Below are 20,811 nucleotides of genomic sequence, written 5' to 3'. Positions count from 1 at the left end.
TTGACAAATGTAATTGTAAACCAAAAGGTTCAAATAAAAGTATAAAACCAAACATTGGATTCAATAAAGTAGTAGCGAAAGATATCGGGAGAGCCTGAGTATGCCAGAGTGGGATTGGAGATTGTCGCGTCTAGAGTCTGGGTCGGGCGGTACGCCAGCACTGCGGCAAAGAGAGTGAGTCTCTCGGAGAAGATGGGTGGCACTACGGCAGAGGACAGACTGGGAGAGAGAGCGAAAGTGTAGGTCTAAGCCTCTGTACGTATTTCTTTTATTCTTGTCTCTAATTTTCTTTTTCGATTTTGAGTCTTTCTGTCTTTGACTTTGTTAATTTGTTTTTGTTTTATTTGTTAGTTTTATTTATTTATTTCAATTTTCAATATTTCATTATTTTGAATCTTTAATTTTTCGATTTTAAATTTTGAGTTTAAATAAATCAGACACCCAGTAAAAAAAATTGATATATCACCGGTCAAATTGGTGTTTGACTAGTATTTAAGCATATCATATCAATGATGCTTCCAATTTTCGATTCAACCGACCGGTCCAACGGGTATTTTAAAACATTGATTAGAATATGTATCTCTTAAAACAACTTTTTTGTTAAAATAGAGTACATCATCTACCTCATTTTGGGCAGAGGGAGACTTTGAACTTCGAAGAGAGCGCGTTTTATTTTTTTAGTTGATCGAAATGACATTATTGAAGTAGCCTTTGTTGTGGTACATTTTTTGCCTACTTTTAAGGCCTTTCTCCAAAATTAAATAAAAACTAGCACACACAAAGACTCAGCCCTCATGTATATCAGATGAATTTTTCACCATTTTATTTGAGATTCTTCTCTTTTGGCGACTACAAATACATTTAGAGAGGATACATAATTATAATATATGAAAAAGAATGCTTATTCCAAATAACACTTCCACACCAAGCTCTATTTACATACTCTGACCAAAGAACTAAAGAATATTGAGGGCTACCCCTCCTTCCTCTTGTAACTTGTCAAACTATCCTAATTTATCAACACTCCTTTATTCCTTCATAACCAGACAACAACAATTCTATTCACTTGCTGATTGAACTGGGGCTCTATCATCAGTAGAACTAGCAGCCAGGTTTGGCTTAATCTCCTCTAGTTGCTGCAGAACTTGCTGAACTTCTGGACGTGCTGCTGGTGTTTGATCTACACAATGCAAAGCTAATTTCAGAGTGTCAAGTAACTCATCACCTATGTCTGGTGTATCCCTCATAAGCTCCAAATCAAACACTTCATTTGTCCATTCCTCCTTCACTATTGACGCCACCCATTGTGGCAAATCCATTCCATTCATTGGCTCTCCAGGCGACTTACCTGTTAAGAGTTCCAATATGATTACGCCAAGGCTGTACACATCTGTCTTTGTGTTGGCGTCTTTCAACTTTGATAGTTCTGGTGCACAGTAGCCGAGTGTTCCTGCTGTGGCAATGACATTGGTATTGGCAGCAGATGTCATGAGCTTGGAGAGGCCAAAGTCTGCAATGTGGGGGTTGTTCTGCTCATCAAGTAGTATGTTGCTTGATGTCAGATTCCCATGAACCATTTTCTCCTGGCTGTGGAGATGGATAAGTCCACGAGCAACACCCATGGCAATTTCCATCCTTCTTGGCCAGTCAATAGTGATTTCCGGTCCTCGTGCTGCATCAAGAAAGACAATTATAAAAGTCAATTAGACAACTCTATTTGAGTGTACATCTCTCTATACAAGCCTCAGAACAAAATTATCTTAACGTTCTTTGCATCCAATCAATCATCGTTAATCTCTTCGCTATGGAGCGTAACTTAAGAAAGTTAAATGACAATCCCATGTTGTGCGATTCTGCAATTTATTCCTTATTGGAGAGTCAAGTATACGGAGGGACATTCAGCCATGGAAGGAAACAATATTTTAATGTACTCTTTCTACAGAGCAGCAGTTATTTCAAAAAATTAATCACTTTTTTCATTTCAGATGTGATCTTCCTACATAGGCACATACAAAATTTAATATATTCAAATAAAACCTGAAAGAATCTGTCTCACCATTAATTCAGATTTATTGGAGAGCTAGTTTAACAACTTACCATGTAGGAAGGATGCCAGACTCCCTTTGGGCATGTAATCAAAGACAAGAAGCTTCTCTCCTTTAGGTCCCAAGTAATAGGCTCTGAGGGCTAACAGGTTTGGGTGACGAATCTCTCCAAGTGCAGCAGCCTCAGCTTCAAACTCACGCTGCCCTTTCGTTATTTTCTCCCTCAATCTCTTAACTGCAACTTGATTGCCATCCTCAAATGTTGCCTTGTATGCTGTCCCATAAGTACTTTTCCCCATTACCTCCGCAGTCGCACATAGTAGATCGTCAGTAATAAAAATAAATGGTCCATCGAAGTGGACTAGTTTTCCACCCATTTCGCCACCTGCTTCTACTTCAGCCCGCAATACAGGAACTGCTTTCTGAGCTTTCCCTGTAGTGTCCCTTTCAGCTGCTTTACCATTTTTTCCTTTAGAGGAAGACCTTTTCTTCATTAAACAGAAGATCAAAATGCAGCAAAATAAAAGTAGAAGGGCGAGGAGGACACCGGCTGCCATTAGGATGATATCCTTGATACTGAGTTTGCGATGATGACGTTTTGGTGCTGGTGGAAGAATGAGAGGAGGTGGAGAAGGACATGGGGTTGAAGTGCTATACCCACATAGCTGAAGATTTCCAACAAAAGAACTCGAATTGAACTTTTTTGAGAGGACGGATGGAACAGCACCAGACAGGTTGTTGTAAGAAACATTAAAGGTAGTAAGGTTTGCTAGAAGGCTGAATGAAACTGGAATTTCTCTAGTCAAATCATTCTGAGACAAATCTAGAATTTTGATGCCAGAGATGTTCCCAATTGATGGGGGAATATTACTTTCCAATCTATTACTTTTCAGCTTAAGTACTGACAGGTTCTGTAATCTGCCTATGGCATCTGGGATCTGATTTTCAAGCTTATTGCCCTCTAAATTCAATGAGACAAGCGAGGATAGGTTGGCAAAACTACCAGGAATGCTACCATTGATGGCATTGTATGATAAATCAAGATTCTGGAGCTCAAAGAGCCTGCCGAGTTCACTTGGTATGGTCCTAGAAAGCAGGTTATGAGCCAGAGAAAGATCTTGAAGGAAAACCAACTTGCTAAGAGAAGCAGGAATTGGTCCAGACAACAGGTTATGATCAAGGGTCAAGACCTGAAGTCGGTAAGAGTAGTTTCCTGTTGTACCCCAAGAATCAGGGATAGTACCAGAAAGATTGTTGTGTTGGAGATCAAAAAGGGTCAGAGAAGGTAACCGAGTAAGACTACCGGGAATTGGACCCGAAAAAGAATTGAAGCTCAGATTGACCCTATATAACCTGGTAGAGCTCGCTAGACTGGAAGGTATTATACCACTAAGTGAATTGTTGCTCAAATCAAGAGCCTGAAGTTTATGACAGTTACCAATTGAAGGAGGGATGGAGCCCGAGAGCATATTGTTGAAAAGGTAAACTCCTCTAAGATTGGGGAGGAATCCAAGAGACCATGGAACAGCACCAGCTAACACATTGTCGTGGAGACTAAGCATTCGAAGATCTTGAAGCTGACCAATCTTCTCAGAGATTCCGCCTCCAAGTCCCTTCCAAGGAAGCTGGATTTCTATAACCTGTCCCTTGACACACTTGATTCCAGCCCACCCACCTGAGCAAGCTCCATATCCACTGTCATTCCAACTGCGCAAAACTCCTTGGAAGTCGACCAGTTCCCGCTTGATGGCTCGAAGTGCTTGATAATCTGCTTGAGTTACCATCACCCCGTCCCATGCCTGAGGCAAAACTATCTGAGAGGTAAAAACTAGCAAAAACAAGAAGAAAGTAAAAATAGAGTGCTTATTTTGGAACTTCAGAGGAGAAAAAATCTTCTTGTTATGTAGTGTCCATTGTTTTTTCTTCTTTGAATCCAAGATTTGGCACCAATCAATCATTTCTCTAAGTGGGTTGTGTTGATAAAAATAAAGAATCAAAGAAAAAGAAGGAAGTAAGAAATGCAGAAAATAACTAGAAAGGAGAGGAGAAATTTTGAGTTTGATTGTCTTATTGCTTCTCTATCTAGTCTGGATCTATAGAGGAACGAGGAAAGAAGAAATGATAATGATGAGAAATTAGTTTCAAGATCATGAAACGGGTTCTGCTAAAGTAAATGGGTCGAATAGAGAGAGAGAGACAACCGTATACAATGGCGGGGGGGCAGGATGAGTTTGGTCCTAACGGCTAGTTTTACTTCATTTATGTCCTAAACGGTTATGAACTTATTAAACCAGTTCTTAGTCTTACCGGCAGCAGGTCCCATTCCCAACGGCTGTATTTCATAGTACGACGACATGGTCTTTGCCTTTGCAGTTGACAATGACGACCTTGCCACTGGAATAGTCTTACCACCGACACCTCCTCGCCTATTTTGGCTTGTCATGAAAACGGCAAATCCTGCGGAGTCTTGAGTTCAGGGATCATCTCTAAATTCAAATGATTTGACAGTGTGTTGCGCATTTTACTGGGAAGGATCGAACCATGGGAACGAATCTACAGGGCTATCACCTTCTTTGGCCAGATCTTCCAACCTTTTCACAATTACAGTTCACTGCGCCCTTTACTAATCTAATAGAAAGTCAAGGGGCTTGTTTTCACTGAGAAATATATCCAACACGCAAATACCCAACCCGATTCCGCTGCTTCAGCCGCCTCAACCTCCTCCAGCATCTGCGATTGTCTCCATTCTGGCATTCTCTGATGATTCATTTCATTTTCATCAGAATGCTTTGTGCCCTATCTCATTTTCGAGTCTTCACGGAGAGAGCTGTGGGCCAGGCTTTTCTATTTAAGATGTTGGGCTTAGTTCTTTTGCAGGATTGGGCTTCTTTCTTTAGGATTCTTTTGAGAACAGGAGCATTCTTTTTTTGTAGCAGGGCCAGGGACATGGATTCATTATTGCATGGCCATGACCCATGAAGCTTGGATTGGTGCTTCACTGCTTCATTCGATTGGATATTTTTTTGAGGACTCTTAAGCAGGTGTTGGCTGATTCCTTCTGGGTTTTATGATAAGGATGGCCCAGTGCTGCCTCCAGTTAGGTGCATGGTCGAGCAATGTTGTCATGCAAATAAGCTTGTCTGCTCTGCTATGAACTTTCCATTATATCGTGAACCTGTTTGGAATGGAATGGAATGAAAGTGTCATGGGCTAATGCATAGTGAACAACTTGAATGCCCGGAGTGTGGAGTCATAATGATTCGTTAAGGCTCCAGCAAAGGGTTCGAGGAGGAGATGTATGCGCGGAAAAGGAGGTATCCAGAGAACTTGATCTGCAAATACAGAGGTGTTAAAAGACAGGATATGGGGCAAATGGGTTGCTGAAATTCGTCAATCCATAGATAGAAACAAATTAGTCAGCACTAGTAATCGACTATGGCTTGGTAATTTCTCTACAGCCATTGATGCAGCCCATGCTCATGATGAAGCTGCAAGGGCTATTTATGGTCCTTATCCGAGGGTTAACTTCCCCTCAGTCTTTTACAACAATGAAGTTACCAAAGGATGCATCAGCTTCAATAGGAACTAAAATATCATCTGCTGGATCTACAAGGGCAATAACTTGTGAATCTCGCGGTATACTTTCCGCTACTTTTTGCTAAGGTCTAGGTAAGCATTACAGCGTAAACCAGCAGGTTGCTGGTCATACTTTATTGTACAATGTAGTCTTTTAATACAAAATTGAGCTGGTTTTCTCCTGCGATACATTGTTTCAAGTTATATTTGCTAAATGATATGACCTGACTAAATTACACATATGCTATCGGAAAAGAAACATTTATATATTGTAATTTACATGGTATAACTACGAATTGATTGGCCAGGAAATCAATCACGATATGGATCAGAGAAGCAGGTGAACAGCAAAACGAGAGAAATCTCAAACCTCACTCCCGTGGCTGTGAGCAACGTTGACTACCGATCTCCTGTCCCATATAAAATATGAATCCAGACCATTAACAGCTCTCTGCAAGCCCATCTAACCAGTTAATTCAGCTACCTTGAAACCGCTTTTCAATTTTCATAGTACCACAACGACGTCACAGGAACAATGTTTGCTTGATAGGTATCAGCATTTCAAACCTACATGTGCCTTAGCCTGTGACCTTTGAATCTTGATGATCACTAATATTGGGAATAAAAAATCTTTGGTTGAATATCTGGCTCACCTCAGCTACCTCCTTGCTCAATCTTGAGCCAGACCTTTTCCCATGGTCCCGTTTTCATGCAAAGCCTGGAAAAGATTCATATGCACGATTAGGTGAGAAATGTGATATTTAAAGGAGAGCTTCAAAAATCTATTCAAGCCAAATTACTACACTCCTGGTTTCTGAGTTACTGAGACGACTTGACCAATATCTTGTGGATAATTTAGGATTGAATCCAATCTTCAAAAGAGATGGAGTCAAGGGCATTAAGTGCCATTTTCTATTGGGTAATCAGACAATCGGAACAAAACTTTCAAGAAAGAACAAAGGAGAAAAAGTCAGTGAAAAATTGCATAGAAAAGCTCTACATGCTATACTCGAGTCCCCACCATTTTAATTCCATTTTTTTTACTTCAATTCTCTGATTGAGCATTAGCTTCTTCATTGGGAAACATTCGGAAAATAGGTCTAACAGAGATCACATACATTATCGAGTAAAGGAAGCTGATAACCAACGCACAATCAACTATGCAGATAAAGCAACTACTAGATATTTCCGCAAAGATATATAGAAATATTTTTACCTCCAAACCCCAGCTACAACACGCAAGGTCATGAAGAGAAATAGCCCAGTCCAGACTCCAGCAAGACCAAGTACGGGGGAAGCCAAAAGCAGAAAGACCGAAGAAATCATTCCAACAAACACCTACATAATAGTGAAGGAGCTGATAAAGGAAACAAACATCACATAATTGAAAACCATTATGATAGGAACAAGATGGAACCATAGAGTAAGCAGCATATCCAAAGTCTGAAACCCCATAGTAGAGCCCATCAAGAACAAATGCAAGAGCATTCATTGGCTGAGATCCTGCAACAAACTGCAAATCATGCCAGTGTCAAACATGCCAAGCAGTAATATACCACCTTTACTCATTGCAATCAAGTCTGAAAGGATGAAAATCCATAAAAGACAAACAAATTTATGATAAAAAAGGAACATTGTCATTTCAGCTGTGCAATGAATGTTGAATCATAATTACTGGTCATACACTAACAATTACTTTAAAGATTTCAAAGTTAGAGTGATTATCCTAAAATTTCATGTGCAGTTCACTAACAAAACTATTAAAAATGACAGACAGAGAATTAAAAAGACCTTCATTGAACAAATTGTCATATAGTCACCAACCCTTAAGGTTCTTTTCTATTCTATCAGTATTTTCTATTCTATTAGTTAGTATTAGAATTGTCTTTCTTAGTGATTCTGGCACAGTGAGTCCTTTCTTCCGTGATGAACTGTTGGCATCAGTCCTAATTTTGTCTCTATGGACCCAGGAGAAAGGAAGCTTAGCGGGAAAGGATTGTACCATGAGAGAAGCAAGGAGGTCAACCTCTTTCAAATATACAACATGGATTCTGGCAATGCAATGTAGGACTCTCATGTTGATCCGAATGAATCCTCCTCAACTCAAGCTCACATCAACCCTCAACACATCTAAATTTCTCCTACCTACAATTGCCTGTCAATCACTCTGGGGGACTTTTTCATATTGTCAAACATAATGATCCGTAAAGACCCCAATTTTTGTAGTTGTCAATTTCTATGGGTACAAGTACCCAAAAAAGTTGCACGAGGAACAAGGTTCAATTCCACTCTCCCCCAAAAAGTTAATAACATGGCAACACAATTTATCGAAAAGAGAAAGTACCCAAAAAAGTTGTTCCTGGGGTACTTTGAAGACATACAAACGTCACATTGTACAAATATAAATAAATGTCCATGACTTACTTCACCAATCCTTACACTCACTTATACCCTTTTACCATTTCTTGTATTTGGTTGGACCCTCACACAGGAACTGACTGGCAAGATTGGCAGTATCCAAAACCATACTATGTATGTCATGACAAGATTCAGGCTACATGCCAAAAAGGACCGAAAATAGGACATGCAAAGCCAACTCTCACTAAATCAATCCTACACGTAAGCCAAAAACAAGCAAAACAATTTGATTAGACACAGTAAGCACAGCAAAACTTATGGGTGGGTCCAAACTCCAAAGTGCTAAGTTCGTACTCAGACAGGTCTATAAGTATCAATATTGACCTCATTCTTCCCATCATACTACTTTGTTCTTTGTTTTGACAAAAGTGAAGAATTCTCCTTCATCACTGTGAGCATGAACAAGGGTAATGTTATATCCTAAACCCTAAACCAAAAGAAAAATAGACAACAAAAAAAAAACTTGATATAAACAATCCAGGATAAGCAGTCCCTCTTACCCAAATACCAGACCAGACAATTTCCAGAACTTCAGAATCTGTGCTGAATAATCTAGAAAATGTTCCGTACCCAAGAAATAAAATAACAGCCAAAGCAATTCCTGCTGCTAGACCAATCTGCTTAAAAAACAAATGGTAATACAAATTGAATTGAATCAGATATGCTTAAAAATAATTCAACAAAAGGAACAAGTCATAATGAAAAATCAAGATTCACAAACCTGTAGAGTTCTGAAAATCACTTCACGTGCTTGATTATAATTTCCTTGAGAATAGCCACTGGCAAGAAGAGCCTGTATGGAAAACAGCAGAGCAGTAAGGCCAAAACCCATAGCTTATATCTATATAATGTATAAATTTCTACTATAGGTCTTATAAATCTGAATTAATATATATGATTAGACAACCAGCAAAAAACACAATCTTCTATTTCATCCAAAAAGACCACAAAAGGGTATTTGCACCAACTCCTGGATACCATAGAAGCTCTGAAATGTGTGTTGACAGGATGTCCACCGCTTTCGTCGAGTGAGAGCAAGTGGACACTCTGTGTGAAATAGTAGCAACTGCATCGAGGTACTGCCATGACAAAAACTCACGGGCCAACTACTATTTCCAGCCTGCATATATTATGCCTTAAGCAAGGAGAATGGAGTCAAAGTTTCATCTTCTTTTCCTTAATAAAATTTCCTTCAGTGGTTATATAAACGGGTTGAACCATTGTCACACAAACAAAAAGTTTTCAGAAAAGTTTAGGTTAAGATCGGTAAGAACTTCTAATAATATGCTACCAGTGACCATAGCCTCTTTTTTATTCTCAGCCACCAGTAGCATGGACTGTCAAGGATATAAGGTTTTTATAAAGGGCCCCAACACTTGCTAACAGTCTAACCAAACTGCCTTTGAAAGGTGGCAATTTAGCATTTAATTTCTCCCAGAAATGCTATATAATATTGAGAGTACTGGATCATTTGAGAATGAGGGTTTAATTTACTTGGCAGTCACAACTTGATGTGTAAGTTGGCATTAACCTATTGCTAGACCCTAGAAATTGTTTACGACATCTTTTATAGACTCTGTTGTCTCGGAAGATTATCACATAATTTATTGCAACTATTAAGCTACCTAGAGATATTCTCATTTGATTCATTTTATGAAATTTGAAAAGTAAGCATGGGCGGACAGACTGGCAGGTAAAAAGAAGCTACTGTTTACCTGACCAGCAAGGGCTAAAGCATCAGTGAGCAAAGATACTGCCAACCAAACTTGTATGCAAATTTGGTGACCAGCCATCTGTGTAGGACCCCCCCTAGCTGCCATAGATGTTGCTAGCGTCATTGTTACAAGCACAGAAATGGTCCTGCCAATGAGAAGACCACCTGCAAATTCCTTGACTTATACATAAAGGGCAAAGTAAATAAGAATCATAAGATTACTTTCTAAGACAGAACCAGGTACACATCACAAAGAAAATTACTCCAGTTAAGAAGCTTAGGTGTGAACATCCATTGGTTCACTTAAGCTCATGTTAAAGAGATAGTTCAGTGAGCCCAAGGGCAAAGGCACAGGGCAAAGGAGTGTTTTGTGAACTAAAGGGCACAACTTCCTGTACATTAGATGTCAGATAAATAGAACAGGCTACGTTTTCTGATTTACAATTGACTTAAGAAATAGAAGTTGTCACCCTAGGGAAATGGTTTACGCTTAGGGGCGGATCTAAGAAATGGATTTAGGGGGGGCTTAGTCAATGGTGAACGCAAGAATTTATAAGAGAGAGCCAAGGTTGATGGGGGTGCTGCCCCCCAAAAAAAATTTTAGGCTATTTTATCGAAAAGTGATCGGGAATAGGCAATATCTATATAGTAATGTTATAGACCCCATTTTATCCCTAAATCTATATGGCATGTGAAATATATAATCTTTGATTATAAATACACATGTAAGACCCACTTAACATCCAGCACTTCAGATTGATTGAGGGTAAAATAGGGGTAGTATTATGGGGGGTCTAAGCATTATTCATATCTATATAGCCATTAAATTGAATTAATGTCTACATAGTCATTAAGTTACACATCAAAACATAAATAAGTGGACTTAATTTGAAAATTGGATATTTAGAAGTATACATCGTAATTTTTTTTCCAAAAATTGAGGGTGGGCTCCTTGGCTAAGGAGTAAGGGCAGATCCGCCCCTGGTACTTAAGCTGAACTCAAACTCTATACACCATGAACTTCTGTTGTACCAAATGAAACACTCATGTAGCGCATGCCCAGTCGTTGCCCAATCACAATACCTTACATGAATCCTGAGTCAAAAACAACATGGAGCCCACACACAAATCCTCATTGAAAACAATTTTGTTCAAAATTTAAGTAAATGTCCACTCCAATTTCTATGTTAAGTTTGACAATGTAAGAATTAACTGATGATTGGTTTTAAGAACTTTAGATAGGAACTCATGTAGCGAAGAGCCCAACCGGTGGACTCCAACTGTGTTTTTTACTTATGGATTCATGTAGCTGACCCCAAATTGTTTGGACAAAGGCTTGATTATGATGACAAGTGGGTCCAACAAATTACAAATGTATTATGTATAATTTAATCCTCATGATTAGCAAACTAAAAAATAGTCCAAGTATTAGAAGATTAAAATGCTCCAAATCCTATAGAATTTGTAACAAAGAAATTACCAGATCTTAGATAGCGGGCAACTCGTCGACCATCAATGCTTGGAGAGATCAGCAGCACTTTCTCATTCAACTTCCACAGAAGGATAAAAGCAATAAGATATCTGGAAAAAAATTGAATATCGACTGTTAACAGAGAGGATTTCACAATAGCCACAATAGTCATGTAAAATATAAGCACGAGATACATCAATATCATTTAAGTTTACCACATTATTGACATACTCAGTAATCACAGTAGCCACTGCAGCGCCACCGATGCCTAGACCAAGGGAAAATATCAAAATTGGACCCAATATTGCATTCAGTAAGTTCCCAATACCTGAGAGTCAAGGCCAGAAATGTCATTTGCACAGGTAATGAATTCATCACAACACAAGAATCCATTTGACAACAGATCTTTTTTAGCATGTGTTACTGAAAAAGGGGTGTGGGTGGATAGGTGTTTGCATTGATTTCTATACATAGCCATATTATCCGTAGTGATGCACTTCTAGGCACGGTAGACACTAACAACAGGCAAAAGTAGCCAAACAATAACCAGAACAAGTTGAGATTTGAGTCAACACTGCCTCGTAGCAGAGGAATCAGTGTGAAATCTCGTTCATTCAATCTCCGATCCAAGCTAAGGAGAACCCACACACTACTTGCATAAAACACAAACTACTGGGCTTTCTAGAACACAGCCCAAGACACCACCATACACTCTAAACAGAGTAAGGCCCAAAACAAAGAAGCCCAAAAGCAACAAAAGAACAAAGAATATGCTCCTGCATCAACCCCTCCGGGTAAGTGGAGGTGATCCTGGGTCAGCGAGAAAAGCATTCACGAACTCAGCATGAATATCAGGATCAATACTCTTCAACTCTTCCTCCGCGATCCATGAACTCTCACTAGCGGGTTTACCAAGCCACTTCACCAAAAACCTCCTATATGGATTACCCCTTCTGGACACAACTTCTTTAACATCCAGAACATCTTCAATCACTTCTGGGTTTGCTTTCGCCACTTGCTGCAGTTGTTCTTCTAAGTCACCAGCTTCCTCCATAGTTCCATCATAGGGATACAAATCAGCTACATTGAATATGGGACTAATTTGGAGCTCAGCAGGTAAATCAAGAATGTAAGCATTTGGACCAATCTTGGTAGTCACCTTGCAAGGGCCAAACTTCCTGGCCTTCAATTTATGGTAAGTTCCTTTTGGAAATCTTTCCTTCCTCAGATGCACCATCACCTTGTCTCCTTCTTCAAACTCACGCGATCTCCGATGCTTATTTACTGCCTTGGCATAAATCTCATTGTTGTCCTTCATAGCCCGCTTAACATCTTCATGAATTAGCCGAATATGGTCTGCAAATGCCTCCCCCTCATCACTGACACGAGCATCAGGGGGTAAAGGTGCCAAGTCAAGAATATGGATGGGTTTCAGACCATATGCAGCCTCAAAGGGGGTCCTTTTAATTGACCTGTTGACAGAATTGTTATAGGCAAATTCTGCCTGTGGAATAATAGCATCCCATTGCTTCACATATTTCCCTACCAAACATCTAAGCAAATTACCCAAACTCCGGTTGACCACCTCAGTCTGTCCATCTGTTTGCGGATGGCATGTGCTGGAGTATGTTAATTCAGTCCCTAACTTCTTCCACAAAGTTCGCCAAAAATGTCCCATGAACTTCACATCCCTATCTGATACAATTGAAAGAGGTAATCCGTGGAGTCTCACCACCTCTTTGAAAAACAAGTCAGCAATGTGGGAGGCATCTGAAGTTTTATAGCAAGGAATGAAGTGAACCATTTTTGAGAAACGATCCACCACCACAAATATCGAATCAAATCCCTTTGCCGTCTTCGGGAGTCCCAAAACAAAATCCATACTCAAATGAGTCCATGGTTTGTCCGGTTGTGGTAAAGGTGTATAAAACCCAACGTTCTGTGTGCCACCCTTCCCCAATTGACAAGCCTGACATCGCTTTACATACCTCTCGACATCTTTATGCATGCGAGGCCAATAATAACGATCAGAAACCATAGCCAACGTCTTGTCTCTCCCAAAATGGCCTCCCAACCCACTGCCATGTAACTCTCTAATAATCTGGTCACGAAGTGACCCTTCAGGAACACAAAGTTTATTGCCACGAAATAAAAAACCTTGATGCAGCCTGAATGGAAGCTGTTCAGCTGCTGTGTTTCCCTGCAAAGCATGAAAAATAGGCCCAAAAAAGGCATCAGTAGTATATCGAGTGGGCAGCTCCTCAAAACCCACAACCTGGGTGCGCAACACTGTCAATAAGAGAGTTCGTCGACTTAAGGCATCCGCAACTTTGTTCGACTCCCCCGCTTTATACCTGATTGCAAAAGTGAATTCTTGTAAATAAGAACTCCACTTAGCATGCCGCGGATTTAATTTGCTTTGTGAATTCAAATAGCGAAGAGATTGGTGGTCCGAATAAACCACAAACTCTTTATAGGCCAAGTAATGCTCCCAATGTTGAATGGCTCGAACAAGAGCATAGAACTCCAAATCATACGTCGAATAACGCCGCTTGGCCTCCGTCAACTTCTCACTAAAAAATTCAATTGGCCGACCCTCTTGACTGAGGACCCCACCAATGCCCAAGTGTGAAGCATCACATTCTATCACAAATAATTTGTCAAAATCAGGTAAAGCCAGGACAGGTGCTTCGGTAAGGAGTTGTTTTATGAGATTGAAAGCCACTCCAGCTGCTTTACTCCACTCAAATCGATTACCCTTCATACATTCTGTAATAGGGCTCATCACAGCACTGAAATTCCGAATGAACCTTCTATAAAATGACGCCAATCCGTGAAAGCTCCGTACATCTCCAATGGATTTTGGAGTTGACCACTCCTTCACAGCGCGGACCTTCTCTGGATCAGGTTGTAACCCTGCAGCTGAGACTACAAAGCCCAGAAAAACAACCTTGTTACATAAAAAGGAGCACTTTTTCATGTTAACAAACAACTGCTCCTTGTATAAAACCTCCAAAACCCGTCTCAGGTGGATTAAATGTTCTTCCTCCGATCTACTATAAACCAAAATATCATCGAAATATACCACAACAAACAGTCCTATAAATGGTTTAAGGACCTCGGACATGACTCGCATAAAGGTGCTAGGAGCATTGGAGAGTCCAAACGGCATGACCAACCACTCGTAAAGACCATCCGGGGTTTTGAAAGCCGTCTTCCATTCGTCTCCCCCGCGCATTCTAATTTGATGATATCCACTCCGTAAATCAATCTTGCTAAATGTTCGAGATCCCACAAGCATATCCCGCATCTCCTCCAAACGAGGAATGGGGAACCGATATTTCACCGTAATTTTATTGATTGCGCGACTATCAATACACATGCGCCAAGAACCATCCTTCTTAGGGGTCAAGAGAGCCGGGACTGCACAAGGACTTTTGCTAACACGAACCAACCCTTTTGCAATTAAGGCCTCCACCTGCCTTTGCATCTCCTTCCTATGCACAGGAGGCATGCGATATGCTGGTAAATTCGGTAATGGCGCGCCGGGCACTAAATCAATGGCATGTTGTACACTCCGTAGTGGGGGCAATCCTTGGGGTAAGTCCTCACCAAATAACCCATGAAACTCTTGCAAGAGCTGCTGAAGTTCGGTAGAAAATTTACTGCACAAGGATGAAGTTGACTGGAAACAGTCTGTACTCTCCCGGCTTACCAAAAAATAGCATAACCCCGACTCGCGGCACTCCTCCTCAAATTGGTGAGCATTAATCAGACCTGTAAACTTGGTAGTAGCAGCTGATGGAGTCAAGCTGTCACGCCAAGGTTGTAAGATCAAAGTTCGATTACCCACCTTAAAAGTGTATGTATTGGCTTTGGTATGGTGGACCATGTCATTATCATATTGCCAAGGCCTTCCAAGGAGAATGTGGCAGGCATCCATCGGAACTACATCACAACGAGCAGTACTTTCGACTCCGTTACTGAACGAAAATTGGACCATACAACACTTGGTCACAGACAATTCATCCCCTTTACGAAGCCATGCCACTTTATATGGTTTAGGATGTCTTTCAATGGTAAGATTAAGTTTGTGTGCAGCGTCAGTAGAAATGATGTTCTCGCAACTGCCCCCATCCAAAATAACTGTACAGACCTTACCATTGCAGAGAACACGAGTTCGAAAGAGTTCATGCCTACGCCAATCCTCTCTGTCATCAACTTTGGGCAGAACCATAACTCGCCGAACCACTAGCGATTCCCCCTCCGCGGGAAAAACCTGTTCGTCTTCATCATCGTAGTCATCAAATATCGGTGGTTGATTCAAATCAGCTTCCTGCTCATGCTCTAATAGGGCAACTTTCTTCTGGGGGCACACATAAGACGTGTGACCTTTCTCACCACAAGCGTAACACCGTACCTGGGATGAACCACCAGGTTGTGACCGGCTAGCAATATTATCCTCGGTGCCAAAATTCTGAACCGCCTTGCCCTTCTCCCCAGTCTCTAGACTCCGGGTAGTACGCTGATTGTTCGAAGAATTGCCTCGATCAGGTAACATCTGACCCCTCCCTCTTAGAGCAAAATTTTCGACACGTCCAGCGAGAGGTCTCCGGACACCATAACGCGCTAGACGTTGTTGGGCTTTCACAGCGTATTGGCGAGCATCTGCAAAAGTAAACAAGCGCACAACTCCCATCTCATCACGCACGGCGGGACTTAACCCCGTCAAATACCGAGAGGTGATCTGCTCCTCTGTCTCATTTAACGCAACACGAGCGGTGAGATTAATAAAATCAGAAGTATACTCTTCCACAGAGTAGGTCCGTTGCTTGAGTGAGTTATATCGTTCATACAGATCCATGGCATAGTCTGGAGGTAGGAACTGTTTACGGAGTTTAGTTTTCATGTGTTGCCAAGAACTAATTTTTTGTTTACCCTGTCGAACTCGCTGTTCTTCGACATGCTTCCACCATTGAAGCGCAACACCCTTGAGTTTCAACTTGACAAATAAAACTTTACGATCTTCTGCCATGGGTTTCCATTCAAGGTAAGTTTCCAAACTGGTTTCCCAATCAAGATAGTCATCTGCGTGTAGATTACCCGCAAAGTCAGCAACTTCAATTCGCACACCACCCCCATTCAGATCTAATGCACGAACCAAGCGATCTTCTAATCTGTCACGAAAGCCATCTCGAGCTTGGCGGGCTCGATTTCTTTCCCCAGTAGACTGGTGTTCATCTTCCGATTCACCACTACTCACGAGGCTACCTTCCGGTATGTCCCCGAGGTCACGGCCACCCTCCGGTATCTCCATTCGGGGGTCCGGTAACTCGCGCTGCTGCAAAGCATACACTGCGCGGGATAGATCTGCAACCATCTGGCGTAGTTCACCCATTTCAGTCTGTTGTGATGTCTGGCCACGACCGCCACGACCCCAAGCACGTCCGACCATCTCCGATACCACTTGATGCACTTCTAGGCACGGTAGACACTAACAACAGGCAAAAGTAGCCAAACAATAACCAGAACAAGTTGAGATTTGAGTCAACACTGCCTCGTAGCAGAGGAATCAGTGTGAAATCTCGTTCATTCAATCTCCGATCCAAGCTAAGGAGAACCCTCACACTACTTGCATAAAACACAAACTACTGGGCTTTCTAGAACACAGCCCAAGACACCACCATACACTCTAAACAGAGTAAGGCCCAAAACAAAGAAGCCCAAAAGCAACAAAAGAACAAAGAATATGCTCCTGCATCACGTAGGCAACCACTTCACATGCTGCACAATCACATTTTCATATTTATAAATGAAAATAACACTGTGTCAGCGAATGGCATGTGAAAATGAGGGCCACAATCCTTGTAAGATGTAGCCAGACATGCTATGTGCAATCAAATTTAGGTACTTCAAATTCAACAAAGCTTAAGAAATAATTTAGAAATCAGAAGAATAATAAATTGCAAAAGCCAGTCAAAGACTATTATAATCAAATTACAAGTTGCCAGAAAGGTAACTAAACATGAAGAAATTTAAGAGTCAATTCAGTAACATAAAACATATGCTTAGACGATAAATTACAAGAGAAAAGAACATAAAAGAGATGTGTAGCATACAATACTTACCAATGGCATATAGAGGTGTCTTCGTATCAAAAAATCCACGAAAAGTTCCCTGTGCAGCAAGTGCGATTACAATGGGTGGAGCACCAAATGCCCTCATAGTAAGGAATTGCTCAGCCGGTATTCGCATGGGTGAATCCTATAACATGCAACATTCAAATGTTAACAACTTAACATAACAGCACATTAACAACAAACCCTCCAAAATGAGAAAGCCAAAAGGCATACATACATATTTGTACAAGTTACATTACATGTATGCATGAACATGTGTGAGGATTAGTGATAGGCAATGCTTAAGGTATCAAGAGAGGAAGAAGAAGAATGATAAAAATTTATTCACTTGCCAAAAAAGAAAATCCAAAAGACTTGATGCAGTAATAACTAGGTGTTGAACTAAAGCGGTTATGACTAAAAGCTCAAACCAAGTAAGAAGGCCACATGCGATCTAGAAAAGCTGTGATAATAAGCGTCTCTCTGCTTGTCTGCATCAAAAATGTAATCAATAACCTCACAAAACATAGTCAATAAACTATACATGTGTTCATGTATCTGGGCCTCAAGCATGTAGGCACAAAGCTTGTAAAGAAATGTGCGACATTTGAAATTCCTGTAGCAAATCCTGATTAGACAGGTAGTAGCTGCATGGTGTATTTTGCAACGAAACAAGGAATAACAAGCACAAAAGCCAAAGGGAAATGATACATTGGATGTCAACAAACTAGCAGAATTCTCCATCAATTTCCAGTTAGTACTGATCCTATATCAGCAGAGAGGCATCTGATCATACATAAGGATCTATATATTGTCTTCCAATTATGGGGAAAAAGTGCTGAAGTTTCGACCTTTTGCCATGGTATTAGCAGTAACTAATCTTACAGCCCGCTTCATGCACTTTATTGCTTTTGAGAAAGCTTTCTGCGTCAAAAAAAAATTAAGTGGCTCTGAATATAGCGCTGATATGTGAAATGTGCATAATTGAAACTCATTGATATCACATCCTGAGTCTCAAGAAAACATGTAAGGCGTTTCTATTGTACCTGGATCTTAAATTGTGAGAAGTGTATGCCCATTACGTGACCAAAAGTACTCATAATTAGATGGGTGATCAGAAATGCTTAATTAAATAAACCATCAATGTTCTCCTAAAAAGGATTTGACATTCATTATAGTTGATATGGAGCTTTGTTACAAATACTCTATGCATGAATGTGCAAGTGCAGCAAATCAAAGTCATCGGAACTTCAAGAATATTAAGTCCAAAATTTGCCAAGAAAGACGTACAACAGGTATACCCATGATATTCATCAGGAAACCCGAGCCAAAAGAGAGTGCAACGGCTTCTGCTATGCCAATGCCAGCAGCAAGTGCTAATGAAGTTGACACTGATGGAAGGAGTTTCTTGCCTTGGGGCCCATTCCTCATATCATCTTAATGACAAAAGCAAACCTCATTAATTAATAATTACTGAAACGAAGATCAAAAAATGCAAACATAAGTTTCGTAATAATGAAACAAAATTTATAAAAAAATTCCCATCACCACCTGAAATATAACCATCACCTCCCTCACTAACCAATGCCTGCTCTTCAGCAACAAAAGATGTTGTTATGTTGAGCAGGGGAACATTAAATAATTTGGATACCAGGTTGAACACCGAAACAGATATACCGACTGCTGCCAGTTCAACTGAGCCTACAAAGCAGGAATACCGAATACATGAAGGAACTACTCTTTCTAAGTATCAAAACAGAGAAAAACTGAGAAGTTCAGGAGCATTTATTTCTTGAAATTTTATGTGCTTGATTTTTCGTTTATCATTCTAAATATATATTCATAATCCAATTAGTGAATATATAGTTTCGTCCATCATAAGTGCTTTCATGGAAAAGGGAAACGCCAAAAAACTGATAAAAAGGATGCAAGTAATGCTTCCATAAGCTTAGAAAATTTGTCGCTTGTTTGACAATTCTTACTTTTATCTGCTTCTTGTTTATTTCTGTTCATTCTATTTTATTGAGAGGGGAAAAAAAACACAATGTATTAACAAGTAAATATGCTCTTACTAGAAAAAAGGTACCTAAGTGACCGACATAAGCAGTATCAACCAACGAAGTGAGAGGATCAGCAGCAAGGGCCAACGCAGCAGGCAAAGCAATTGACAAAATCTCTACTCCCAATTCGTCAACCTTAAATCCGTCTCTTCTTACAGCGACAAAAGAAACACATATATAAGTTAACACAAAAAAATCATGTGCAGAGTAATCAAAACCCTAATTCAAACTGTGTACTATGAGAGAGTATGATTATGATATGGTACCTTATCTGGCGAATGAGAACCGAGAACGGATTGGATTGAGAAGAACCGGGAGGAGGGTCCGGATCTGGACTACCGACTGGCTTACCAGGAAGGGAGGGCTTTTGTGTCTTTTGAGCTGAAGTTTCAAGCGAAGTATTGGTGTTCTTTTGAGGAGTTGATTTTGGAACGAAATCGAAGCTGACTGGGCAATGGAGGTTTCGGCTTCTGGTAAATGCTCCAAGTCTACAAGAAGGACTTTGTAGTAGAGAATTTACAGAGAGACGATGGTGCGAAATAGTACTAGCCAAGGCGGCGGCCATTCCCAATTCTCAGAGGGAGAGAGGAACTGGGTTAATTTAATGGCGGACTTGGATTCTCCTTGAAGAAGAAGAAAACCATATGTTTTTGTTTTTGTTTGTTTCTTATCTCGCAAGTGTTAATAAACGGTCACATTTCGCGCTCGGAAATAAAATATCTGAGTAGAGTTTGGGCCTGGCCAAAAAAGTAGATATTGGGCCTACTCTGTATCTGTTTATTGGATCTGGGCCATGTAAATATTTGGCCCATACTAAAGGATTTTAAGGCAAAACAAAAAAGCAAAGGGAGCAGTTATTTGCATACACATATCAACTCACTACACAAATTTACTTAAGACACCCAATATTTTTTTTAATACACACTATGTGCTTCCCAAATTACCCTATTAACCACAAAAATACAAACACAAAGCATTAGAAAATATCCATAAAGACAATTACGGCAAGTCCGCTCATCAAATTCATGGGACAATAAAGTGAAGTCAGTGCAATGTCTCCGACCTTTTATTGCAAAGTTCTTAGCCCCTTTGATACGCTCGATGGAAGCCCGAAAACAAGAAAACCCCCAGATCTGGTTGAACTAATAGAACAAGTCCCTATCCTTTCTTGTGTTCAAGTGCATGAGCCTTTGACTAAGTCTCTAGCCTTGCATTGAAGAAGCCACGGTGCATAAGGATGAAAATCTTCAGCCTCATATGGATAATATCAGTCACCAAGATATGATTCTCAAATCTTTGTTTAGGGTTTAGGATTTGTAGGGCAGGGTAGAAAGTGGATGTCTCGACTTCCAGTTACATGTAAATGCCTTAAATATGTCTGCATTGGAGGTATCAGATCATGTGGTGG

At 40.4% G+C, this 20,811-nt stretch overlaps 2 protein-coding genes across 13 annotated transcripts; both read right to left on the bottom strand.

Moving 5' to 3' along the window:
- Positions 1-798: 798 nt before the first annotated feature.
- Positions 799-4,803, bottom strand: LOC119998484 (probably inactive leucine-rich repeat receptor-like protein kinase IMK2). 2 transcript variants are annotated; one of them, XM_038845827.1, is made up of 3 exons: positions 4,353-4,803; positions 2,098-3,844; positions 799-1,672 (listed from the first exon to the last, which is right to left on the bottom strand). In XM_038845827.1, exons 1-3 carry the CDS (start codon positions 4,386-4,388, stop codon positions 1,059-1,061), a joined length of 2,397 nt encoding a protein of 798 aa, XP_038701755.1. In that variant the 5' UTR covers positions 4,389-4,803; the 3' UTR covers positions 799-1,058. The 2 variants fall into 2 exon arrangements, with proteins under 2 accessions (XP_038701755.1, XP_038701754.1); XM_038845826.1 differs by lacking the exon at positions 4,353-4,803 and having other exon boundaries at positions 2,098-4,281.
- An 864-nt stretch (positions 4,804-5,667) lies between these two features.
- Positions 5,668-20,049, bottom strand: LOC119998485 (protein DETOXIFICATION 44, chloroplastic). Of its 11 annotated transcripts, none has more exons than XM_038845835.1 (14): positions 19,670-20,049; positions 19,430-19,554; positions 18,895-19,044; positions 18,634-18,779; positions 17,353-17,488; positions 11,456-11,552; positions 11,234-11,334; positions 9,755-9,933; positions 8,761-8,832; positions 8,540-8,656; positions 7,039-7,134; positions 6,838-6,959; positions 6,275-6,339; positions 5,668-6,204 (listed from the first exon to the last, which is right to left on the bottom strand). In XM_038845835.1, the coding sequence occupies exons 1-13, from the start codon at positions 19,966-19,968 to the stop codon at positions 6,276-6,278; spliced, it is 1,704 nt and encodes a 567-aa protein (XP_038701763.1). In that variant the 5' UTR covers positions 19,969-20,049; the 3' UTR covers positions 5,668-6,204; position 6,275. The 11 variants fall into 11 exon arrangements, 10 of the variants coding, with proteins under 10 accessions (XP_038701763.1, XP_038701762.1, XP_038701758.1 ...); XM_038845834.1 differs by having other exon boundaries at positions 5,668-6,188; XM_038845830.1 differs by having other exon boundaries at positions 6,838-7,134.
- Between the last annotated feature and the right edge of the window lie 762 nt (positions 20,050-20,811).

The sequence above is a fragment of the Tripterygium wilfordii genome, chromosome 5 (assembly GCF_013401445.1).
Source record: "Tripterygium wilfordii isolate XIE 37 chromosome 5, ASM1340144v1, whole genome shotgun sequence".
Lineage (NCBI taxonomy): Eukaryota > Viridiplantae > Streptophyta > Magnoliopsida > Celastrales > Celastraceae > Tripterygium > Tripterygium wilfordii.
This window is presented reverse-complemented; position numbering and strand designations above follow the sequence as displayed.